The sequence below is a fragment of the Sphaerodactylus townsendi genome, linkage group LG11 (assembly GCF_021028975.2).
Source record: "Sphaerodactylus townsendi isolate TG3544 linkage group LG11, MPM_Stown_v2.3, whole genome shotgun sequence".
In the NCBI taxonomy this organism is placed as follows: Eukaryota; Metazoa; Chordata; class Lepidosauria; order Squamata; family Sphaerodactylidae; genus Sphaerodactylus; species Sphaerodactylus townsendi.
In genome coordinates this window covers 71,799,032-71,822,997 of record NC_059435.1, presented here as the reverse complement: position 1 = coordinate 71,822,997, position 23,966 = coordinate 71,799,032, and the positions used below count along the sequence as shown (strand labels likewise).

At 47.3% G+C, this 23,966-nt stretch overlaps 2 protein-coding genes across 2 annotated transcripts in view; one reads left to right on the top strand and one right to left on the bottom strand.

Moving 5' to 3' along the window:
- TTC21A (tetratricopeptide repeat domain 21A) overlaps nucleotides 1–4,171 on the bottom strand; it is a 51,132-nt gene extending 46,961 nt beyond the window's left edge. Inside the window, exons 1-3 of the mRNA XM_048511208.1 lie at nucleotides 4,127–4,171; nucleotides 2,578–2,707; nucleotides 720–833 (exon numbers count right to left, since the gene is read on the bottom strand). Coding sequence (XP_048367165.1) covers nucleotides 720–833; nucleotides 2,578–2,707; nucleotides 4,127–4,153 — 271 coding nt within the window. The 5' untranslated portion in view covers nucleotides 4,154–4,171. The remainder of the gene's footprint in view (nucleotides 1–719; nucleotides 834–2,577; nucleotides 2,708–4,126) is intronic.
- Nucleotides 4,172–4,489: 318 nt separating this feature from the next.
- On the top strand, nucleotides 4,490–23,503 carry GORASP1 (golgi reassembly stacking protein 1). Its single transcript, XM_048511743.1, has 9 exons — nucleotides 4,490–4,663; nucleotides 8,913–8,993; nucleotides 14,318–14,521; nucleotides 16,107–16,196; nucleotides 16,657–16,787; nucleotides 18,388–18,532; nucleotides 19,565–19,700; nucleotides 20,377–20,529; nucleotides 21,671–23,503. The coding sequence occupies exons 1-9, from the start codon at nucleotides 4,601–4,603 to the stop codon at nucleotides 21,916–21,918; spliced, it is 1,251 nt and encodes a 416-aa protein (XP_048367700.1). The 5' UTR covers nucleotides 4,490–4,600; the 3' UTR covers nucleotides 21,919–23,503.
- Nucleotides 23,504–23,966: the final 463 nt, after the last annotated feature.

Here is a 23,966-nt window from a genome sequence, read left to right as displayed (position 1 = left end):
TCTGGGATGAAGAAGAAGAAGAGTTTGGATTTATATCCCCCCTTTCTCTCCTGTAGGAGACTCAAAGGGGTTTATAATCTCCTTGCCCTTCCCCCCTCACAACAAACACCCTGTGAGGTGGGTGGGGCTGAGAGAGCTCCGAGAAGCTGTGACTAGCCCAAGGTCACCCAGCTGGCGTGTGTGGGAGTATACAGGCTAATCTGAATTCCCCAGATAAGCCTCCACAGCTCAAGCGGCAGAGCAGGGAATCAAACCCGGTTCCTCCAGATCAGAGTGCACCTGCTCTTAGTCACTGCTCTTAGCCACTACACCACTGCTGCTCTTAGCCACTACGCCACTCACACTGCTGAGTGAAATAAGCTTATGATAGCACAGGGTGCAACAGGGAGCAGCTCTCTCGGCTTAGCACTGGGTGTATTTTGCAAGTTTACTTGTGGAAAATGAAAGTATCATATTATTAAACATAATAAATATTAATACAATTAAGTAATACTAACCAATACAGTGCTATAGGCTGACTAAATTATAAATCATGCGCTTTACCTTTATAAAGCAACCAAATAGATTTGGGTCTGGTAGGAAAGTCAGTGTGTCATATATTTCAGTTTCCCCCCAAAATGTCCATTTTTTGTCCTGGGGGGAGGGCAGATTTTTTTTTTTCTCCACAGCTTTAATTTTTTTTTGAAAACTTTACTTCTCGTCTGGTTTGTTCAACTCACCAACAATTTCACATTTCTTGTGTGCGTGAATGAGACCCAGGACACAGCATAACGAAACGTCGACATGGCGTTTCTGCGCATTCTCGAGTAGAGAGATACCTTCTTGGATCCGGCCTGTACAGATGCAATATTACACAAACGATGGATTGATTAGTTTCTTGCAATCACCAGCAAGCAGTGGTCAATACTGCTTATTAGTTTCATTTATTTTCTATTAGAGACTCAGGGGCGCCCCTGGCTACAATACTAGGCTTGCTAAACAAAGGAGCCCATTACCCAAGTGAAAATTAGCCACAGCTGCAAAACAGTTACGGTTACAGAAAAACCGCAGCGCAAGCCTACGCATGTTTGTTCAGAAATAAGGTACGCTGAGCTCAACTTCGCAGCGAGTAGTTGTGACAGGCTGTGCAGAACTGCCAAAGGTGTAAGCTTGCAGACTCAGTAGTGCTTACCTTTGATCAAACATGTTTTGGATGTTATCTGTCAAGGAAGAGATGTGGGACAGCTGTGGCTGTTGTTCCACAAACTCTACGTTTTAGGTTCTCCTTCCACTCTGTGCCTCCTGTAGCCGTTCTTGTCCAGACTCCAAGTAAGCAGAGACTAGAGACAGGCACTTTGGTCACAACCCTCTGGGGCTTAAAAACCTGAATATTTAACTCATAACAGAACGTTATGTTTCTTTCTTCAACATGTTACACACCACCTTTCCAGGAAATATTCAGACGCTGCCAAAAAATATCACTAAGGTGCCTGCAGAACTTCACATGTCACTTCTGCACAATGGCTTGGCCCCACTAGCAATTTCCTCGGAATCAAGGTACCGGTATTTCTGCCAGCAGAATAGCCCTTCCTGGCTCCCCCTCCTTCCACAGTCCAAAACACCCCCTTAAATGCTGCTCCAGAGGGACAAGGGATCCCTAGGAATACCAGGAGGAGGAAGTTGGAGACCTGCAGTGGGAGAGAGAATCATCCCCCTCCCATTCACACAAATGTTCCAGAGGATACAAGCCAAGAATCAGAGGCCGGGGTTTTTTTTAATGAAAGCTGGCAATTTGGAGAACATGGTGCATACTTGTTATAATAGAGGTATAATGATACTTATTTGTGGCAACAAAAGGAAACGTCTACTGTGGGGACAGGAGAAAAGGCTGTGGGGTGGGTTGGGAAATCCGAAGCTTCCACCCACAAGAGGAAGAGTTTGGATTCTACCCCCCACCCTTTCTCTCCTGTAAGGAGACTCAAGGGGGCTTATAATCTCCTTTCCCTTCCCCCCTCCACAAGAGACATCCCATGAGGTGGGTGGCGCTGAGAGAGCTCCAAAGAACTGTGACTAGCCCAAGGTCACCCAGCTGGCATGTGTTAGAGTGCACAAGCTAATTTGGTTCCCCAGATGAACATCCACAGCTCAGATGACAGAGCAGGGAATCAAACCCGGTTCTCCAGATTAGAGTGCACCTGCTCTTAAAACAGCTCATGGTCAACTCAGCCATCCATCCATTTCTTGGTCGGTAAATGAGTACCTAGTTCAAAGCTAGGAGGGGGTAAAGAATAGCTGGGAAAAGCAATGGCAAACTACCCCACAAAAAAGGCTTGCCTATGAAATCACTGCTCGCAGTGGTACCCCAGGGTCAGACATGACTGAAGGGGAAACTTTACCTATACTTTACAAAATTGTCAGATTTAGACGTTTATTCATTATATATATATATAATCTAGTGTGTGTGTATATATATATATATATATAGTATATCTAGTAGATTTTTTTGGAGTTATAGGTAGGGTAGGCAATCTATACAGCACAGCATTCCACAGTTCATGTCCAAAAGATGTATTAGAAGAGGTTGTTTCTATGGTTTACCAAGAAATAAGGTTCCAACCGCCTTGAAGAACAGCAGCACTGGATCATAAGTATGCTTTGACAGTTCTATATTTGTCAAATGGACAATGTGGTTGAAATATTTCTCTTGAGCATAGTAGACAATTTTAGCCTGGGCAGAGTGAAACAAGATAAAAAGAAAATGCTCAGTTTCGTTCAGTTCAACTGACATAACAGCTTTCTGTAAGTAGGAAAATGGTAAATAATTTTTTTCAGTCAGACCCTATTGCAGCTTAATATGCACATAGCCATGAATGTTTATTGGCTTTTGTCATTAAAAGCTTCATCTACCGATTTCTGCAAAATAAATTTTCGTTAATGGTGTCAGAGCCAACCAAACTTGTTTATTTGGGCTGGTCTTTTGACAACTCTTACCCCATATGTCCCGAATTGGTCTCTGCACTCGGCAGAGGCCAACTTATTGGTGATCCCTGGCCCCTCAATGATGCGGCTAGCCTCCACCCAGGCCAGAGCCTTTACAGCTCTGGCCCCGGCCTGGTGGAACGCTCTCCCTCCAGCTGTCAGGGCCCTGCGGGATCTTAACGAGTTCCGCTGGGCCTGTAAGACCGAGCTGTTCCGCCGGGCCTTTGGGGTGGCTGGCTGCTGATGCCCCCCCCTTTAGAACATCAGTGGATCCTGCCGTCCCCCTCCCCCTTTTGTTTTAGGGGACTTGATAGTAGGCGCCATCTATTATGTTGATTTTAATAATGCCGCGTTTTAATGGGATGGGGTTATTTTATATAGAGCCAAAAATTAACTAATATTTAATGGATTTTAGCTTTTGTTTTATGTGCTCTATTTCTGTTTTTGTTCACCGCCCTGAGCCCTTCGGGGGAGGGCGGTATAGAAATATAACCAATAAATAAATAAATAACTCGGCAAATAAGGAAGATGCCCCCCAATGAACCCAAGTATAATTTAACTCTGTATCGGGATTCTTTCCTGAATTCTTCAACGGGTTATACATTCTGGGGCCATGTTAGGGACCTAGTTGACTTCTCTTTTAAGTTCTTGGCCTCTTCCTCTGATGAAGAGTCCATGCTTGTCCATAAGAACTGAGGTGCGATTCCTGAGGATATTGTGTTTCCCAGATTTGACGGGGTCCCGTTGCTCTTGTTGACTGGTAAGAGCCTACAGGTTACTCAGTTGCTGGAGAAGCAAGTTAAATCAGCTGATTCATCTGATCTGGCCATCATAATGACTTCTGGCCTTTATAGTCAGCCTGGAATCCCAGGTCCCAACTGGAAGCATCCCTAAACCCACGTGGTTATGCTAGCATTGCCAACTCCAGGTTGGAACATTCCTAGAGATTTTGTGGAGCAGCTTCAGCAGGGTACAATGCCACAGAGTCCACCCTCCGAAGCGTCCATTTTCTCCAGGGGAGCTGATCTCTGTAACCAGGAGATCAGCTGTAATTCCGGGAGATCTCCAGGCCCCACCTGGAGGTTGGCAACCCTACATAAACTACCTGTACTTTCTGTCAGATAAATGAAAATCCACCAGAAAAAAAGCAAATCCTTGTCCCCAGTACCAAGAGCTGAGGGTCGGCCTCCGCCATGCCGCTCCTAAATCTACCGCAGCCTGGCTCTATTTGGGAGGAGGCGGGTTCGAACGGCCAACGGCCTAACGGCCGAAGAACACGCCACCTCGCCTCGAGAGCCACGCACCGGGCAGCCAATCGCAGGCCGCTGCCCGTGAGGCCACGCCCTCTCCCCTACCCCGTTGGCTAAGAGGCCGCTCGGACACCCGCCCACGGAAGAGACCTCGCGGGCTTCCCTCCAGTTGCCAAGCAACCGCCTCTTCCCGGAGAGGGCCGCTCGCCGACGGCGCGTCTCGCCCCCCTCGGCCAATGGAAGCTCGCCGCGCGCGCATGCTCGGTGCATACTGCAACGTTGGAGCTTGGCTAGTCGGCTGAGGGGATGTCGCGGGCGGCGGTGGCGCTTTGGTGCTCCTGAGGCGGTCGCCTCCTTCCTCCTTCCCTCCCTCCCGTCTCGGCCCTGCAGCCATGGGGCTGGGCTCTAGCTCCGAGGTTTCCGAGGGGGGCTCCGAGGGCTATCATGTGCACGGGGTAAGGATCTGGCCCGTTCGTGATAGGCTGCTGTCAGTGGCTGTCAAAGTGGAGCCTCCATGGATAGGAGCAGTCTGCCCCCAATCAGCCACATCAGCAAACGGCTCCTCTACTTAGGTTCAGTGATGGCAGACAGCTGCTGATCTAGATCTGAATATGTCAGTGCCTATTTCATTTAGCTCAACAAGGCTCGTGTGTCAAAGGGGACACGCCGCTACGTTGCATGGGGCGCAGTCGTGTTCGCCAACCCCCTGCCACAACTATCCTCTCCTCCTCATACTCACTTTTATCCTGGTACTTGCTCTTGCCAGTACCAGCTCTCTCTTGGTTCAGCCCCAGATCAAATTCTGAAATTTTTCCGGGTTGGGCACTATATGGGTTGGAGGTCCGTGTATCTTTAGGGAGATGGGGACAGTTGTTTGAAAGAGATCTTAGGACAGTTTATTATTTTGGTGGCGTTTTATGATTGCACCCTGCCCTGGGGCATTGATGATGGGTGGGAAATAAATATACAGTCAATAAATAAACTTTTGTAACTAGTTGATGTACTTGTAACTATAATATGCAGTGCTTACGCATGGTTGGACTGTCTTTTTCTTTTAAAAAATAAATGAATTTGTAAAGAATTGTTTCTCCTTTGTGGGGGGAGTGGAGGTAACAAGTTAGGTGTTTTCTGAATGTTTGATATGCCGAGCTCAAAAGATTCGCCATCACTGTCTTAGGTCCAGGGAAGGAGGGCGAATCTTTTGCCGGGGACAGGTAGCCAAAGATAACCAACTGTGTATACAAACTGAAATGTGGAATAATTCCCAAATCATATACACTTCTCTAGGCAGGGGAAGAGCTGCCATTAGCTTGGGTGTGAAATTCCCAGAGGCGCCGGCTTGACCATTTTTGGGCCTGAAAAGTACGGCTGGAAAGCACCCTAGTAACCTCGAGGCAATTAAGCATGTCTGAAGGGCTGCTGTGCCTGCCTTGAAAGGAGAACTGGGGTGGGTATGGGGGGATTCCTTGTAAGAGGAATCCTTCGGGGATGGGGCGGTATAAAAGTTTCAAAAATAAATAAATAAATAAGTTCAAGAAAGGAAGAAACACGTAGCATACTTAAATATAACCAAATAAACAAAATAGGCCCTTGAAGTGAACCAGGAAGACGTGTTGTAAAGATGAATCAGAAGCTCCTAAATATTCAGTGTTGTTTTCTTGGATATTCAAGCATGTCACTCAGTTCCATCCGTAATATTTAAATAGTCCAAAGTGAAACTGGGCCTAAAAATCTGGACTGAAAGCTGAAAGAGATCCATTCCATAGATTCTTACTTATGGAAGAGTTTAATTAGCAAGCCTTTATTGGCTTAGACAACAGTCCAACAATAATAGAAAAAACAGATTAAAAAGCATATACAATACAGGAAATAAATGTTAGGTCGAAGGAAATCTACTGGCGTTTAGTAATTTCCAGGAGAAAGTCTGCCACTATCATACAGAGAGAAGGATCAGGATTGTCCAACAAGTAGTGTAATCTAATTAGATCGGGGAGATCGGGTAAATGTAAAGGAGTAAGATACTTATGGAAGAGGCTATTCTTTTTGTTGGGTGGATGGGGGGAGACCTGCTTCCTCTGCTTGTGTATAAATACAGATATGAAATAGAGTAGGGAGGTGCACTTACTACACTGCATTTCTCTTCTATTACTACTTTCCTCTTCTATCAGTTGCTCATCGTGTACGGGTGAGAATTGCAAAGTTCTGGAATGTGGTCTTCTTAACTCCAGACAAGAAGTCAGGTTTTCATCAACCCCAGAGTAAATTTTAATGCTGTTTTTACTGCTTTTCTTATGGCTGTTATGCATTTTTTTTGTGTGGGGATTCGTCTGTTGTGCGGAAGCTGTGGATCAGGATGGCAGAAATAAGGTTGTATTAAGTGCCTGCTTTTAAAACCGACTCTACAGGAAATGCCTTTCTTGAGACTGTGTGGGTGCTCTTGGTTTGGAATCTGATAGTGATATGAAGTCTAGCATTTGACATTTTAAAACGAAGTCCCTGTCCCTTGTGGTCATGAAGAAAACTTTGAAAATGCAGGTTTGGTGTTAAAACAGCTCAGACGTTTGTTCAGTACAGGAAAAAACTGCCACTGGTTGTGTGGTGGAGCGCAAATTTTCTTGCCAAACCCCCAGTACTTTATTCATAGTTCCTTTTTTTCCTCTTCCTGACTCCATAAGCATGTTGTTTGCCCAACTCCGGCTTCTGTGCCATTCCTGCTTTCTGTTTCTGCCAGCAAATATCCAGTTTCTTTCATAACCAGAATTGTTGGAGTAGAATAAATTAGTCAGAATGTCCTCATGGAATTTGGGTTGAAGTGAAGCGGAACCTGCTGTGGTTTGCACCGAACATGTATACCAGTGGTGGTGAACCTATGGCACGGGTGCCAGAGGTGGCACTCAGAGCCCTCTCTGTGGGCACGCGCAGAGTCACCCCCCCCCCCCCCCCCCCCCCCCCCCCCCCCCCCCCCGGCTGCTGGGCTCGATTATTAGCATTAAACCTAAGACCTAGTTTTGGGGAAGCAGTGTAGGTAACCCTGTTAAGCGCTGTTAAACCCCACTGATTTTCATGCGAAGAACTAAAGCGCGATTCTTTACCTGGGAGTAAGCTTGGTTGCTGGCAATGGGGCTTGCTTCTGAGTAAACCCTCCTAGGGTCGTGATTCACCCGTTGGAAGAGTTGCATGGTTGCTTCAAATTAAGCTACCAACTACCACCAAGCTTACTCCTGAGCAACGCACGCCTCGGAGCCAACTGTTTTTTCTAAACTAAAACCTCAGTATTCAGGTTAAATTGCCGTGTTGGCACTTTGCGATAAATAAGTGGGTTTTGGGTTGCAATTTGGGCACTCGGTCTCAAAAAGGTTCGCCATCACTGATGTATACAGTTGTGTGCGCCTTTTGTAACGCAGCTCTGCTGACTTTAGGCACCCAGAGACTGGCTTCAGGGGATATGAATAATGCTAAGTGGGTTTTCGCCTGATCAGTACCTGGATAGGAAGCTGCTTGACCAGGTGGAAGGGGACCCAGGCTTCCTCAGGGAAGAGCAGGATGCTAGAAACAGGGTCAGGAGACAGGCATCCCAGATGTCGCGGTAGGATTTTACAGCCTGGATGAAAGGCTGCACCACGTTGCTTATCCCGTTTGGCACCTGAAAGGATTTCTGTTCTCTTGTGGATGTCAGTAGATGTGTGGCGGTTCCTACTTTGCCTACACTACTTCAAAGCTGATCAAGGGAGCATTTGCGAGCTGGTGCTTTGTAAGCCACATCTCTGAGCTCTTGAGCTTAACACTCCCATGTGCACCGTATGCTCAGCGTACTGACTCCACCAGGTGTTACTGTGTTTTCTACTGTCTAAACCAGCGGTGTCCAACTCTGGCGCTTCAGATGTTCATGGACTACAATTCCCATCAGCCAGTGGTGGGATCCAAACATTTTAGTAACAGGTTCCCATGGTGGTGGGATTCAAACTGTGGCATAGCGCCAATGGGGCTGGGCAGGGCACGGCGGGGGCATGGCCGGGCATTCCGGGGCGGGGCTGTGGCAAGGACGCAGCCACTGCGCCGGTCCTTGAGCAGGAAACGAATGCATATAGGCGCAGGCTGCCACACACGCCGGTGTACCTCCTGCTAGACTGCTTCAAGTTCTGCGTGCTACTGCTGAGAGGAGGGGCGTAACGAAGGCAAAAATCACATGGCAAAATCACCAATTAGTAACCCCCTCTCGGCACACACAAATAATTAGTAACCTACTCTCGGGAACCTGTGAGAACCTGCTGGATCCCACCTCTGCCATCAGCCCCTGCCGGCATGGCCAATTGGCCATGCCGGCAGGGGCTGATGGGAATTGTAGTTCATGAACATCTGAAGCGCCAGAGTTGGACACCTCTGGTCTAAACCATTGACCTATCTAGCCCTGTACAGAAGTTCTTCTATGGGCTCTCGGGTCTTTCACATCACCTGCTACCTGCTCTTTTTTTTAACTGGGGAAGGCAGAGATTCGACCTGGATAGGGGAAGAGGGAGATACTGAGGAATGCATCTCTTTTGTTTGTCAAGGGCGGTGCTAATGGTGTTTTTGCCTTAGGCCAGAATGGCCTCTTCCCGCACCTGGCCCATAAGCACCCGTGGTGTGAATTTGTTTCAGCTCATTTTAGAACATGCATACAAATGATCTTTTCAGTGTATATGTGTAAATGCTGCCATTTTGCAGGTTCAGGAAAACTCTCCTGCTCATCAGGCTGGATTGGAGCCGTTCTTTGATTTCATCCTCACAATAGGACACACTAGACTGGTGAGTCAATAGAGATACAATATTCTTTTTCTGATGCGTTGTTGCTGGCTTCTCTGCTATCATTTGGGTGGTTAGCAAACCAAGCAGGCGTCTGTATGGCTAACGGTATTGTCCTATCAGTATCTCTAATACTGGCCCGACAGTACCATTAGCCATACAGGTGCTTGCTTGGATTGCTAATCCTTGAGCAACCTGTCCAGTGGTGGGATTCAAACATTTTTAGTAACAGGTTCCGATGGTGGTGGGATTCAAACAGTGGCGTAGCGCCAATGGAGCTGGGCGGGGCACGATGGGGGCGTGGCCAGGCATTCCTGGGCGGGGCTGTGGCAAGAACGCAGGGTGCTCATGCCCCAGGTGCAGTTCCCCTTCGCCCCGCCTCTAAATTAAAACAATGACTGTTTAAAGTATTTAAAAAGCAATATACCGAAAGGTCATGTATTATTTGTTTTTTATATAATTATATTGATTGATTTTTAAATAATAAAATAAGTAAGGAGAGAAACCAAAAACTGTTTACAATTGTTAACATATTACAAACATATCTAATTGTCTATCTCTCTCAACCGCCCCCCCACTAAAACAGCTTATATTGCCTCCCCATGTTTCCCTCCCTCCCTACTTTCTCCTTCCCCTTCAGATTCCTATGACTACTTTATCTATTCCACTTGAAAGAAAACTAACAGAGGGAGAGATCCAAAATCCTTAATCTAAAAGAGGAATTTAAACTCCTCTCTTTCCAATACAAATTTTAAGGGGAAAAAAGAAAATGAAAAATCTTTACCTATAATACTTTCCCAACCTTTATACCAATGACCAAAAAAAATTAGAATTACTATATATTGTATTATTTCATACAGTTCATACGCACGTGGGCGGGGGGGGGGGGTGCCATGGGGGGCGATTTGGCATTCCCCGCTTGACGAGATTTGTTGTACCCAGAGACAGAGATTACCCCTTTTTCCCTAGTGGAGTTAATCATTAATAACTGGTTCTCCGAACTGAGAAAATTTTAGTAACTGGTTCTACCGAACAGGTGCGAATAGGCTGCATCCCACCCCTGAACCTGTCCCACTCTCATTATAATTTTGATGGTGGCAGGATCAGTTAATAGGACTTTCTTGGCCAAATCTGGCCTTTGTCCAAAGTGGCCCAAACCTGAGCTCCCAAGAGCATCTTTCCTGATCATGGCTTTGGGACTGAAAGGATCCCATGGACTCACTCTGTAATCACTTCAGTGAGATCACTTTGTGAGATCTGCAGCTTTTGCTTGCCTTACGACTTGAGACTCTGATATAGATTCTTGATCACCTGTTTATTGATTTGATTTATATCCTGCCTATCCCTGCAGGGTTGCACCCCGAAGACATGCCAGCTTATTTCTGCCTTTTTGGTTATGGACATAACTGGGTGGGGCTGGGAAAGACACCTTCCTTTGAAAACCCTATAGGATGTGACTTGGCAGTATTTTCCATGGCATAGCTGGAAGAACTGTGCAGGCAGGAGAGGGCGTTCACCATGATACTGTTTTCAGTGAACTAGTTCAAATATGACCCTGTCAATAATTAACAGTTTGGTAGCTGCAATGAGACTGATTCACGTACATTAGGGCCAGCAGCATTTTTCTTTTATGGGAATTGCAGATATGAAAGGCTCTGTTTTCTCATCCGTTTAGGTTGAAATCATGGGAAACCAGTCATCAAATTCAGTGCGTTGTTCTGGGCGCGTGAACCAGCCTTCATAAAGTGCAGATTCCTTTTAGTCATATTGTTGACTGTATATTTCTGTTATTGAAAAAAAAGGGGGGCTTTTGAGGATGCCAAGCAATAGCGAAGAGCACTTTCTTCTCCCCACGGCCTTTATCAGACAAATCTAAGGCCCCTTCCGCACACGCAAAACAATGCGTTTTCAAACCACTTTCACAACTGTTTGCAAGTGGATTTTGCCATTCCGCACAGCTTCAAAGAGCATTGAAAGCAGTTTGAAAGTGCATTATTCTGCATGTGTGGAATGAGCCATAATGTGACTAATCCCAAGAACTAGAATCCTGAAAGCAAGGATTGAAACAGAGAAATCAAAAACGCAAATCAACTCAACACATCTTTTAATTCTCCCTCTAGGCTTCTGGTAACACACACTGCTGTTAGAATTTCTTCATCTCCATACAATTGCATATTGGATACCCTTTTTTCATTTTACTGGTTGTTCCAGATTTTTACAGAGCCTGCCGCTGAAAAGAGTTCCTCGGGACAAATTGGATTTGTAGTGCCATTCTTAAAATTCCTCAGTAATGATTCTCTATCTGTGTTAATATTTTAAGTAAATAAAATGAGCTTGCTGGGGTTTCGCATGTCAGACGCGGGCACGGATGCCCAGTTTCAAATCTCCATTCGGTGCTGAAGCCCACTTTGCGATCTTTGCCCCCTTGCTCTCTTTCGGCCGAATCTGCCTCACAAAGTTACTGTGAGATAGGTTAAAGTTAAAACCAAGGAGGAGAGAATCTGAGCTGATAGGACGAAAGGCAGGATGAAAATGACAGAAAACTTACAAAGTTTTGAGATCTTGCATCTCACCCAGTACTTTCTACTCACATGGATAATGGCTGCTCTTGACCTTTCCCCTTCTGACTATACCTGTGAGTAGACTTGTCAGGAGTTAAACCTTGTGATCTGCCATTAATCCGTAGCTCATAACAACAAGAGTAGGAAGGAAAATGGTGGAGGGAAACAGCAAATGGACAGTGGGTGAATGGCTGAAGAGTAACCCTGAAGTCAAATTTTTATAAATTGTTTTTATTTTATTTATGGTCCACTCTTGTTGCTAAGGTAGAAAGTAAAGTATGAAAACAATGCATTGAGGTACCCTGTTTCCCCGAATATAAGACATCCCCTGAAAATAAGACGTAGTAGAGGTTTTGCTGAAGTGCAAAATATAAGGCAAATATAAGGCATATAAGGCATAAGCCTTCAGTAATAAGGCTGAGCCTCTATGTCAGGGTGCGCCGGCAGGGGCGGATGGGACTTGTAGTCCATGACCATCTGGAGGGCCAAGGTTGGACATTCCTGCTTTATGGCTATTTAGATTTATGTTAGAAACCATGGTGCCTCACATGCTGAAGCCCAAGCCAGTGTGGGTGGTTAAGGAAGGGGAAAGTCTCCACCATCTGTTCCACGACGTACAAGGGATTTCAAACCCATCAGGTGTCTCCTTCTGGGTCCTGAAATCCAGCTCTGGCTAAATCCACATCTGCACTTTCCCCCTTGCTTCTACCCTGTTTCCCGAATATAAGACATTCTCTGAAAATAAGACGTAGTAGAGGTTTTGCTGAAGTGCGAAATGTAAGGCATCCCCCGAAAGTAAGATGTAGCAAAGTGTTTGTTTGGAAGCATGCCCGACGAACAGAACACAGAAAAATAAGACATCCCCTGAAAATAAGACATAGCGCATCTTTGGGAGCAAAAATTAATATACGACACTGTCTTATTTTCGGGGAAACACGGTAGTATAATACAGCCAGTGAACAATGCAGTAGGACTAGCAGTACAAAAATTAGACAACACACAGTGCATACAGACAGATCTATTTATTATTTTATTCAATGTATATCCCGCCCTCCCCATTCAAAGACATCCAGCACCATAAACTGTGCAAAAAACAAAGTAAGATCATGCATGCAATAGATTAATAACAGCATCTTTCTGAACCATTCTGTTATAGTACAGCTCTTTTCCCTGAATGCCCACCTGACTATTTCTGTTTAAGGGCGCTGCCTTTATCCATTTGTAGGGGAGCCCCGTCAGGAGGCTCTGGTCGAGTGAGTGAAGATGACACGGCAGAACTTAGCAGAGAGGCATGTCATTCTGTTTAATGACAGTTGCTAAGGTAAAAGCCTTCCAGTTTGCAGTTCCAGGACTCCTCTGATGGGGTTAAACTTTGTTTTAAAAAAATAAATAATAATGCTTCTGGAAAACAGTCGCTATAAAATAAACCTGGACAGTACAGGTCAGTTCAACTTCAGGCTTTATTACAGTCATAGACCAGCATAGGGGTAGAGGTCAGAAGAACAACATTCCAAAGCAAGGGCGTGGATGGGTGGAACAGCACTGAGCAAGTTAGTGATGCAGCACTGAGCAAGTTAGTGACGCTCATTCGTTACAAGGGCTGGATATGACATAAATGGGACTTGGTGACTGGTTGACCCCCACCAGGGCCACCAGCCCAGATCAGCACTGGGGGAGGTGGCTGCCACAGCTCAGCTCAGCAATCCAAATTGGTACTGCGGGGGTGGGTGGCTTGCCAGGTCAGATTGAGAGCGAGGGGAGGTGGCTAACTGGATTGGTAACCCTGCAGGGGGCTCTCCAGGCCTGATTGGGAGCTGAGAGATTGCCTCAGCTGGCTCATGGGCCTGATATGACCTCTCAGTGGGCCAAATCCAGCCTGTGTGCTGCATGTTTGACACCCCTGGTCTAGACAGGTGTGCATGGTTTATGGCTCAAGAACCTAGAACTGTGGTGGCGAACCTTTGGCACTCCAGATGTTATGGACTACAATTCCCATCAGCCCCTGCCAGCATGGTCAATTGGCCATGCTGGCGGAAGGAAGACTGATCAAGATGTAGTCCCTGTATCATCTGGAAGTGGAAAATTCACCTCTCCACTGACCTAAAGCCCTTCTGAGATCTGGCTGGGGGGTTACAGCCCTGAGTCCAGGGTCTGCAACTCTCGCGGCTCTCAAGATGTTCATGAACTACAATTCCCATCAGCCCCTGCCAGCATGGTCAATTGGCCATGTTGACAGGGGCTGATGAAAGTGGTCATGAAACTATCTGAAGAAGCCGCGGAGTTGAACAACCTGAATCTTTATCCCTAGTTCCAGTAGTAGTTAATCAGGTGTTTCTGGGAAGAGTATAAGTAGAACATGAAGGTAACAACTCCCTGTTACTGGTGCTGAGAAGCAGGTGTTCAAATCAGGCATACTGCCTTTGTATATGGAGGTGATCTCATTCACTAATTGCTCTTGGCACATCTGTTCTTCATGAATGTGTCTGTTATGGCAGGTGCACTGACTTCTGTTCATTACTAGCCTTTCTGTTGTGGCTCGTGATGTTTTGCACTGCCACTTTCATTTTCTTTCTCTGCCTTCCCTTCCCCTTGCCGATCTACTCCTCTGACCTATAGATCCCGAGTAGCATCAGTCAATCCCAGCTAGGGATAAAAGGAAGAATTCAAGCCAGAGAGAACAAGCTATACTATTAGAGACCCTGTCGCAGACTGCTTTCTGCTGTTTTCCGGAAAAAAGGGTGACCAGTTTCCTCTCTTCCTCTTCAGAATAAAGAAGGCGACACTCTGAAAGATCTCCTGAAAGCCAACATGGAGAAGGCCGTGAAGTTGGAGGTCTACAACATCAAAACAATGAAAGTGCGCGAGGTGGAAGTGACCCCCAGCAATATGTGGGGTGGGCAGGGACTCCTGGGAGCCAGCGTGAGGTTCTGCAGTTTCCAAGGAGCCAATGAACACGTGTGGCATGTTCTGGTGAGTGAGGGAAACCGTGGGTCGCTGTAGCTGTGTGACATCGCCTTGGCTTTAGGTTTGACCCGCTGTCTCCTTGCATAAGAACCCCCGAGACAGTGATCTTGCCTTGCATTGCTTCCTCAAAGCGAGGCAGTAACCTCCAAACAGTTTCCATATTACCTTATTGTCAGGGGGATGTTATCTATGTGGTTGAGATGCAGTCCCAATTCTGTGTAACCACTTAAGATAAACAAATTGATGCTGTATTGTTGAAGGTTTTCACGGACAGACTCAACAGGTTGTTGTGGGCTTTCCGGGCTTGTGTGGCCGTGGTCTGGTAGATCTTGTTCCTAACGTTTTGCCTGCATCTGTGGCTGGCATCTTCGGAGGTGTATCACAGAGAGAAGTGTGTTACACACTGTGTCCAGTGAGGCAGGAATGTTTAGTGGGGTATATATTGCCCACCCTGGGACATGGACAATACATACCCCACTAAACATTCCCTTCTTACTGAACACAATGTGTAACACACTTCTCTCTGTGATACACCTCTGAAGATGCCAGCCACAGATGCAGGCGAAACCTTAGGAACAAGATCTACCAGACCACGGCCACACAGCCCGGAAAACCCACAACAACCAAATCAATGCTGCTTTAGAGATATATGTAACCACTGCCATCTGTGCATTATTTCCTTGATCTTTATGGCTTCGTATGTTTTGTAGACAACTAGGCATACCCTAATACCTGAGTCCCATGAGAAAAGAATTGCGTCCATTATCTTGTGAGTGCAGGAAGCCAAGTGGCTCTCTTACAATCTGCTGCCGACCTTGGGGCGCCTCAGCTTCAAAGACTGTTTTTCAGAAATTCTTGGGAAAACAGGAGGGGGGCTTCCAGCAGGGAATAAAGGGTACTGTGAGTGCCAGTTTCGTCAGAACTGGCGGCTTTGCCAAGTGAGGTACTTCGATACCTCTTCAGTAAACTCTGCTGATCAATACTTCAGAGTCCGTTTATTGGCTTAAGGTTACGAGACCTAACAGTTATCCTCCATGGAACCTCAGGGCATTCCTCGCCATTCTCACGTGCCCTCAGGTCATGCACAGTACTGATTGGGTCATGCTAGTGTCCTTATGCAAACCAAGCAGCCAGCCAAGCTTCTGTTGAGCAGCATTTCAGTAAGTCAGCTCTCTCTCTCTTCTCTCTCCCTCTCTCTCCCTCTCTCTCCCGTCTCTCCCCTCTCTCTCGCCCTCCCTCCCTCCCTCCCCCTCTGTCTCTCTCCCGTCTCTCCCCTCTCTCTCGCCCTCCCTCCCTCTCTCTCTCCCGTCTCTCCCCTCTCTCTCGCCCTCCCTCCCTCCCTCTCTCTCCCGTCTCTCCCCTCTCTCTCGCCCTCCCTCTCTCCCTCTTCCTCTCTCTGTCTCTTTCCCGTCTCTCCCCTCTCTCTCGCCCTCCCTCTCTCCCTCTCTCCCTCTCTCTGTCTCTGTCTGTCTGAGCCTGGTCTGTTGTGCTCACTGTGTTGCGGAATCTCTGGTGAGCTTCTCAGGAAGTCCAGGTTTTGGCTGCTTGATTTGTTGCCTGCCCGTTGGTAACGTGACAAATGTCTCTCCAGGATGTGGAACCAGCTTCTCCAGCAGCTCTCGCTGGCCTGCAGCCGCTTACCGCGGGACTACATTGTTGGATCGACCAGATACTCCAGGAGGCAGAATATGGGCTCTAGGGGGTCAGCGGTGGCATTATTGACCGCGAAGGGGAGCTAAACCCTAGCCGGTTTCAATGTTTTGTCGCCCCCCCCCCCCCCCCCTCCGGCCTGTATTCTCCTCCCCCACTGCCTTTCCTCCCCTGGCCTGGCCCAAACATGTTCTCTCCTGCAGTGGGGCCCTGTGGTATCTTCCAGTCAATACCCTTGAGGGAAGAACATTGAACTGGGCCAACACGAGGATCTTCTTTTTTTCCTCCCCAGGGAGCTTGTTATCTGTGTTTCTTGCTACCTTCAGATGAGAAGTCATGTTCCTCACTGCGCTGCAAAATAGCAGTCCCTAAATGGCTAGCATAATGCGGTGCTGTTGGGTCTCTTGTTTGGGAGGGTGAAGAAGCAGGAGTGTACTTCTCTGACAGGTGAACTTCAGCACTTCTGACCCTTACACAAACGTCTGTCTTAGTCGGAAGATTTCTTCTCGCTGATTGAATCCCACGAGGGGAAGCCTTTGAAGCTGATGGTTTATAACATGGAGATGGATTGCTGTCGAGAGGTTTACGTGACCCCCAACGGAGCCTGGGGTGGAGAAGGAAGGTATGGATCTGGGAGCGACAGGATGCGCTCTGTAGAAAAAGTCGGGTTCATTCTCAGCTTGCCGCGCGTAATGGAAGGCTGTTATTATTAATTGAGCATAATACGCGCCTGGAGAAGCTACAGGACTAGAATAAGGGTGGAAAGGGTCAAGGTGATGGAGGTGGGTTGGTTCAAACCTTTGCTTTCTGGTGAAGGTGCTGAGATGGAGGTTTAGTCCGAGATACTATCTTCAAACCGTTCCAGTTTCTGGCTACTGCGTTACTGTTGTGTAACAGTTCTTTGGTGCCTGTAGTGCGGGGGTCTTCAAACTATGGCCCTCCAGATGTTCAGGAACTACAATTCCCATCAGCCCTGCCACTTGGCAGCCATGCTGGCAGAGGCTGATGGGAATTATGATCCATAATGAGCTATCTGGAGAACCCATGAACTGAACCTCTACTGGTCTACGATGAATCCAGCCAGCTTTTTCACTCCATCTTTCTCAGTTCCCCTCTTTATTATAGCCCCTGTCCCGCAACAGTCCCTTCAGCAGCAAGGGAAGGCCTTCTTCTCCAAGGTATTCCCCATCATGGCTCCAAGGAGGCTACCATGTTTCCCGAGAAAATAAAGACAGTGTCTTATATTAATTTTTTGCTCCCTAAAGATGATCGCTGTAATGTCTTATTTTCAAGGGGGATGTCTTTATTTTTCTGTGTTCTTGTTTGTCGAGGGCATGGCTTCCAAACGGAAACACTTTGCTACCCTCTTGCTTTAGGGGATGCCTTACATTTCGCACAGCACTTCAGCCAAAACCTCTACTACGTCTTATTTTCCAGAAGGGGATGTCTTATATTCAGGGAAACAGAGGGTAGAGAGACAAAGGGAAAGTACAGGTGTGGATTTAGCCAGAGCTGGATTTCAGGACCCAGAAGGAGACGCCTGATGGGTTTGACATCCCTTGTACATTGTGGAACAGATGGTGGAGACCTTCCCCTCCCTTAACCACCCACTCTGGCTTGGAGAAGCTGGCACATGTGAGGCACCATGGTTTCCTCGCGTAAAATCTAAATAGCCATAAAGCAGGAATGTCCAACCTTGGCCCTCCAGATGGTCATGGACTACAAGTTCCATCAGCCCCTGCTGGCACACCCTGACATAGAGGCTCAGCCTTATTACTGAATCACAACTCTAGCGGTCAGTGTCTTCCTTTAGGTCATTGAGGGCTTCAGTTTAGCAACTTCTTGAAATTTTTGGCCAAAAACAATGGTGAAAGCTGGTTCTGGTGGGCTTTCCGGGCTGTGTGAAATGGTGATAAATAGCTTTTAAAGGGGCTTGGACAGATTTATGGAGGAGAAGTCAATTTATGGCTACCAATCTTGATCCTCTTTGATCTGCCTTAACAGTCCAGGTGCTCGGGAGCAACAGCCGCAGAAGGCCATTGCTTTCACATCCTGCATGTGAGCTCCCAAAGGCACCTGGTGGGCCACTGCGAGTAGCAGAGTGCTGGACTAGATGGACTCTGGTCTGATCCAGCAGGCTAGTTCTTATGTGAAAGTGTGAAAATGGTGAAAGCATTTCTTGTTGTTGAAGGTATCTCAAAATTTACTTGTCGCTTGTACAGTTTAGGATGTGGCATTGGATATGGCTACCTACACAGGATTCCGACGCAGCCTGCTGTGCCCACAAAAAAATCCGAAACCAGTGCCCTTTCTCCTTTGCCATCCGGAGATATGCCTCCTGAGCCACCTACTAACGGCTACACAGAGGTAGGCATTTCAAAACCAAAGATGGTTCCTGGGTTTGAAAGGTGTAGTTTAACCTGTACCGATAGCTGGAATGGGTCCAGAGGAGGGTGACCAAAATAGTAAAAGGTCTGGATTCCGTGCCCTATCGGGAGCGGCTTAGGGAGCTGGATATGTTTAGTCTGGAGAAGAGAAGGTTAAGGGGTGACATGATGCAGCAGCGCTCTGTGCCCGCCAAAACGGTGTTTTTTCAAAGCAAGCAGGGAGACAGTTTTCCTTCAAACGCCGGCTTCCATCCGCTGCCATGTGAACGGCAGCAGGTGGAAGCCTGCATTTTCCCTTCCCTTCCCTTCCCTTCCCTTCCCTTCCCTTCCCCAGCCCCAAACGCCTCCTTCCCTTCTGCTGGCAGCCGTTGCTCTGTCATGCGCTCTACGGGGAAGGGGGACACCCAGCCTCGGTCGCTGGCCGTGCGGCTCTGGCCATGCCGGGGCATGTCCCACTCCTCTGAGTGTATTGAAAGTGACAACTGTGAAGTAGAGCGTTCGAAGCGAAAAAGGAGGAATCGCAACTTTATTATTAGACTTGCTCCAACAGCTGCGCATCTATCAGGCCGTTTGTGCGAACGACCCCAGAGCCTGCATCAGCATGCTGATGCAGGCTCTCTCCCTTGGCTGTGCAGAAACAGCCGAAGACTTTCACAGCCAGAAAAACTGGTGTGTTGTGTGGTTTCTGGACTGTGTGGCCGTGTTCTAGTAGCATTTTCTCCTGACGTTTCGCCTGCATGTGTGGCTAGCATCTTCAGAGAATCATCTTCATCCTCTGAAGATGCCAGCCACAGATGCAGGCGTCCGGAAGGCTTTACAGAGCACAACTCTACAGCCGGAAACCACACAATACCCATGTCAAAGTTCTCTTTGCCAGATACAAGTCAGAATGGAATTCCCTGAGCCCTGTTGCAACCCAAGATGGCCACACTCTTGAAACTGGCCCTTTCCACACAAATCTTCTAAAACATGTTAACCGCCCCCCCTTCTAAACTGGTTGTATTTATTGCAGACGCCGCTGCTGGCACCTGCCTCCCTGAGTGAAGACCCTGCAAGTCTGTCTTGCAGCACAGATGAAAGTGGGCATCTGTATTCAGTAGAAAACTCTCTTCACCCGCCTCCTCCTGTCCAAAGAGTCATGGATCCAGGTAATGAGTTCACCTGTTGTCCTTTAGGGCATGCGGTTGGCTGTTCATGTAATGCAGTGGCGTAGGAGGTTAAGAGCTCATGTATCTAATCTGAAGGAACTGGGTTTGATTCCCCGCTCTGCCGCCTGAGCTGTGGAGGCTTATCTGGGGAATTCAGATTAGCCTGTACACTCCCAGATTAGCCTGTACACTGGGTGACCTTGGGCTAGTCACAGCTTCTCAGAGCTCTCTCAGCCCCACCTACCTCACAGGGTGTTTGTTGTGAGGGGGGAAGGGCAAGGAGATTGTAAGCCCCTTTGAGTCTCCTGCAAGAGAGAAAGGGGGGATATAAATCCAAACTCCCCACTCCTCCTTCATGGGCAGGCTGCAGGGTGGTGCATTCTGCGTCCATTGTAGGTTCTGCAGATTGAGCAGTTTGCACCTGTTCTGCCAGACAATAATCTTGTTCTGCAGTGATTTCAGCAGCTCTCAAGACTCTGCCCTTAACTCCCCTGGAGTCTCTTGTGCCACAAACACTTGAAGGCCAGGTATTCACTTTTTTGATAACGCTCTTTAATTTACAAGTAACTTGAAAAGGATGTGGGGCCAAAGTCGTCGTTTCAGCTCTCTTAAATCAATCAGGATCATTTGTTGTGCAAGTTCTCAACCATTCCATCTCCCTTTCCTGCTCTTTCAGATTTTATAGATATGTCCGGAGCTTCCTTTCCTGAATTAATCGACTTGGTGAAAACAGTCAATGTGCCTTCCTCTGTTTCTTTCAATACATCAACTGCCTCTGCAGAAACGAACGAAGACTTGCTAACAAGCAGTGTAGCTGAATCATTCTTCAGTAAGCAGATTTGAAATCATGGGTGTGCTTTGCAGTCTGCCCAGCTAGCTGAGAAACAGCATGGGGCAGGGGCCTCTGATCTGAGGAATGGGGTTGGATTCCCCCCTCCTGCACATCAGTGATGGGCTCCAATCTGGTGAGCCAGGTTTGTTTCCCTTCTTGGACACCTGAAGCCTGCTAGGTGACCACGGGCTAGTCACAGTTCTGTGCAAAACACTCCTATACAATTCCATACGATACAGCACATAAATTACAAATGCAGCTTTTGGTTGTCGTCTTCAGAAGGTCCTCTTATAGTTTCAGTCCATGTTCATGATTTAGAACGGGACAAAATCGTGTTCTCAAAGACTACCAGCAGGCTTCAATATGCTGCATGGCCTGTATTCCGTCAAACTGACTTGTGGAATGTCTGGTCGACACGCTGACCGGTCTGAGCCAAATCCAATTAAGAAAATGAACGGATTGCGCTATTTTAGCTGTTTTCGATTCACTCTTCTTCTGATCATGCTTTAAATTCGTCAGCCATAATTGGGATACACATGCAAGGTGATATTCTCACATCCATTCATTTCCCCATCTAGCTGAGGAATGGGGTTGGATTCCCCCCTCCTGCACATCCGTGATGGGCTCCAATCTGGCGAGCTAGGTTTGTTTCCCTGCTTGGACACCTGAAGCCTGCTAGGTGACCACGGGCTAGTCACAGTTCTCTCAGAACTCTCTCAGCCTAGTCTACCTCACAAGGCGTCTATTGTGGGGAGAAGACGGGAAAGGAGCTTCTAAGTCTCCTTACAGGAGAGAAAAGTGGGGGAGTATAAATCCAAACTCTTTCTAACTTCTAGTGCAGTGGTGGCGAACCTTTGGCACTCCAGATGTTATGGACTACAATTCCCATCAGCCCCTCCCAGCATGGCCAACTGGCAGGGGCTGATGGGAATTGTAGTCCATAACATCTGGAGTGCCAAAGGTTCGCCACCATGGTTCTAGTTGGTATGCCAATAAAGGTTGGCTGTTATTGAATTAACCAGGACTATAGTTTCTTCAGTTGTTACTTTCTTTGAAGTCCTCATTACATGATCCCAACGTTGATATTGTAAGCAGGCATCGCCCTCCGTACTAAGCAGATCTTTTTTGTTTGTTTCAGACCAAGCACCTCTTCCAGTCCCAGAAGACCCACTGCTTTCTCCAGAGAGCTCGTGTCCTCAGCCGGAGTTGGATAAACAAACGCCTTCGCTGTCTCCCTTGCCATCTCTCCCTACGGATAGTCCTGCAACGGTGACATCCTTGGAGGATTCTGATTCTCAAGAAACTGCTTTGCGTTCAGGTGAAACGGAGGGCTCCACAGAATTACTGGCAGAGGATGAAAAGGACGAGGAACTCTCAGCTCCATGAAGGGACGCCTCCTTCCCGTGGCTTCACAGCCTGCGCCGTGCTTTGATTCTCAGAGACGATCATTGTTGCTCATCACAGGAATTCGAGCAACGTTTCCCACACTCATTGGGTCTGTCTGTGGTTGGCCAGGAAGCCTGAACATCTGCAGAGCCACTCCTCTGTGGTAATACAAGGCAACTTATTCACAACTTCTTCCCGTTGCCAGCTTTTCAGAAAGCCCACCATTCGCTGCATACAGAGCAAGCACAGATAGCGGACTTCAGAGGGCAGAACTCGCCAGCCATCTATTGTAGCTGCCAGCTTAATTGCTCGTTTCCCTTTTCTCCTAAAAGGAAATTAATAGTGCCACAGATATTTCATTTTTTTTTCAAAGAGATAAGGAATAACTTAAACGACTCTTGAAGAATCAGGGCTGTCCAAATATCTTCTGAGGGATGGCAGAAATATAATAAACACGCTACTTTAATTACATTTGAAGATTCTAGCGTTAAGATCCAGTCTGCCGCTGCATGTGCCTGTATATGGAGTGACTTCTGCAGGGCCCAGTCATCTTCCTATAGCCTTCCTTAGCACAAGTCACTCAACTTACGCCTCAGCAAAAGGAAGGCTAACACACATGTTAAACAGAGGTGAATTTTCAGTAGACCTTGTCTGAATTGTTGACTGTATTTATGCTTGGTTATGTAGTTTTGAGGCAACAACTGACTGAATCAAGCCCTCAGGTAGACTCCCGTTTTTAAAGCTCATTGGCTGTTCTCCCCTTCAACTAGAAATGACGTTCTCCTTTGTCGCTGCGGGGAACGTTCTTGGAAGTACAGTACAGAGGTAAAAATTAGTGTTCTATACTATACCTGTCTTTTTAATCAGGATTAGATTTTGGCAAATCCTAGATCACTACAAACATTTAAGGTTGGGACTAAATCGCATGTACTGTTAAGATAAAATTACCTTGCTTTTAAACAAAACCGGAATTTGAGGGCAAGTTAGCCGCTGACATCTAGCAGGGCCATACTTGTAAACGGAGGTAGTCTGCCTCTGGGACTTACAGCCCAATCTGGATGCAGGGGACAATGGAACTGGTGGATGCTAACAATTCCCGCCCCCCCCCCCCCCCACCAGTGGAAGGGTAATCCCAGCTGGCTGCCACTCAGTTTTCTGGCAGCAAACCCCAGATGTCTGGGGCACCGCAGAGCAGTGCTGGTACCCCCATCGAATGCTGGTGTGGGGGCATTCCCATATGTTCCAGCCCAGAAATGCCACCCCAGGGCGGTGAGCGTGTTTCAGCAACGGGGCAGTTAAGGTGGCGGGGGTGTGTTTTGTTTTCCCTCCCTTCTGCGCCACCCAGAACCTCTTTGGAGTCGGTGCAGCGCTAACTCTGGCTGCCTCCCCAAATGCATCCCCATCTGGATTGCCCTCCAAGTCCCTCAGCTACTGAAAAATTCAGCCCTGCGCAACTTCAGTGTGAATTATGGAAATGACCGGGACAGCTGCTAGTGCTGTGGTATCTCTTGAAATAATTTCTATGAATGGTTTTATTTTTCTGGTACATTTCTTGAACACTGGAAATAAACCTTTTGAAAAGTTACTTTTATAGAATGTTTTTAAGCTGAGGTGCCATCATGTTCATATTTCTACAACTTGGCACGTGCAAATATGTATTGATGAAACTGAGCTATATGGCAGGAATTGACCCATAGCTATTCAGCATTCTTTTGAGACAGTAGAAGGAAGAAGGATTTATATCCCCCCTTTCTCTCCTGCGAGGAGACTCAAAGGGGCTTACAATCTCCTTGCCCTTCCCCCCTCACAACAAACACCCTGTGAGGTGGATGGGGCTGAGAGAGCTCCGAGAAGCTGTGACTAGCCCAAGGTCACCCAGCTGGCGTGTATGGGAGTGCACAGGCTAATCTGAATTCCCCAGATAAGCCTCCACAACAAAAGCGGCAGAGCTGGGAATCAAACCTGGTTCCTCCAGATCAGAGTGCACCTGCTCTTAGCCACTACGCCACTGCTGCTCAAGGATCTTCTTGGGGATGACTTATAAATAT

Coding starts and splice junctions, on each gene's coding strand:
- GORASP1 (XM_048511743.1), top strand. CDS start 4,601: ATGGGGCTGGGCTCTAGCTCCGAGGTTTCCGAGGGGGGCTCCGAGGGC. Junction 14,522..16,106: donor AACACGTGTGGCATGTTCTG/GTGAGTGAGGGA, acceptor ATGTCTCTCCAG/GATGTGGAACCAGCTTCTCC. Junction 16,197..16,656: donor TCGACCAGATACTCCAGGAG/GCAGAATATGGG, acceptor CGTCTGTCTTAG/TCGGAAGATTTCTTCTCGCT.